This window comes from Pteropus vampyrus, unplaced genomic scaffold (assembly GCF_000151845.1).
Source record: "Pteropus vampyrus isolate Shadow unplaced genomic scaffold, Pvam_2.0 Scaffold75, whole genome shotgun sequence".
Lineage (NCBI taxonomy): Eukaryota > Metazoa > Chordata > Mammalia > Chiroptera > Pteropodidae > Pteropus > Pteropus vampyrus.
In genome coordinates, this window is record NW_011888856.1 from 518,345 (window position 1) to 519,884 (window position 1,540).

At 38.1% G+C, this 1,540-nt stretch overlaps 1 protein-coding gene across 1 annotated transcript in view; it reads left to right on the forward strand.

Annotated features, from left to right (window-relative positions):
• CCDC129 (coiled-coil domain containing 129) overlaps positions 1 to 1,540 on the forward strand; it is a 94,421-nt gene that overhangs the window by 22,988 nt on the left and 69,893 nt on the right. Inside the window, exon 7 of the mRNA XM_023532038.1 lies at positions 98 to 110. Within this exon, the coding sequence (XP_023387806.1) occupies positions 98 to 110 (13 nt within the window). The remainder of the gene's footprint in view (positions 1 to 97; positions 111 to 1,540) is intronic.

Consider the following 1,540-nt stretch of genomic DNA (forward strand, 5'->3'; position numbering starts at 1 on the left):
TCCAGGCTCCTAGCGGGGGTACAGTGCAGCGTTTCAAAATCATTGAAATACAGAACCCTTCTTGGAAGAGCCATGAAAAATCTCCTCCATGAGACAGAGTTTGCAGAATCCTGGACCGAAGGAAGTGCCAAAATTCTGTTTCTGAAATAAATTCTTTTAAATAAATAAGTTCACTAAAAGGAAAATGAGATAAAATGTTTCTCTCCAACAAATCCCACAGATTTGTCATTTTTGTTTCTGTCTCCCCTGTCTTCCTGTGGTGAGATGGGTCTTAAAAATCTCAGCAATGGGATTTTCAAAAATGAGTATGTAAACCTGAAGGTGTTGCAGTGTAACTTTTCTTTACATCGTAGAAGAAATTAATATCATTTGTTGTCATCTTCTCCAAGCCGCATGGAGATACGAGTTCTTGGATTGATTCTTTTTTTTTTTTTTTTTTTTTTTTGGAGAGAATGATAATACTTACCACTATCTGAGGAGTGTGCGAGCTGATCTGTGAAATCAACATTTTTCAGAAAACGGACACATGGATCATAGAGGACCGAGTGATTGCAAGCTCACTGTCATATCTACCTCTTAACACTGTGCCAGTATGGCCTGGTAACCATCCTTACTCAACACTTACATCAGTATACTTTTGATTCATCAAAGCAGATAAGGTCGAATGTAAACCAAGGAATAATAGTAATTAGTTGGCTGTTCTAAAGACAGAATAGACAAGTATGTCTCATTCAGAGTTAATACAAAAGTTTCAAACTTGAGAAAATGAGAATCAGTTGGCTCACTGTTTAATCTACCCAAAGGCAAAACAGAACCCACTCCTCCAATGCTTTGTACTATTGTGTTCTCTGAATTGACTGAACCAATTAAATTGGTAGGTTTTTGTATCAGTCTAAGTAAAAATCTGCTATAGGATGGACATTAAGACAATAATGAAAGTGGAATTACATTTAATCACACCCTTAGGCTGACAAAAGAGATTTGGTTTCAAGTGAAACTGAATTTAGGGGCAAAGTGTAGTCAAAATGCTTCTGAAAACGCTCAGAACCCAAGAGTCCCTCTAAGTCTTGAATGAATATCACAGTGCTCTGTGAGAAGCCTATCACACTTTTTGGAATAGAAGAATGAATAGTCAACATCCTCGAGGCCCTTTCAGGTGAAAGAAACAGGCACAAAGATGTGCTCATGAAAGAGTAGCATTGCTCTGATGATGTGCACAGCACAGCAGAGAACAGCATCCTGCCCCACCGACGAGTTATGCAACCCCACATGCTATCACTGGGGTTGAGAGAAGACTGTGTAATGGGAACAAAATGCTCTGTTTTTGTTACCATGGTTTTTATTACCTGGAGATAGCAAAACTATTTTTCATTATTTTTTTTCAAAACGGTAGTGTGTCCCATAATCAGCTCTTATTGCATTGGGTCTTACCCACATGCTAATTAGATCAGTTGCCTAAATGATTGAGGTCAGATCATCCAGTAGGACTCACAAGTTGAGAAGCTTGTTTGTTTGGAAAACAGATAATGACTATCTTTTC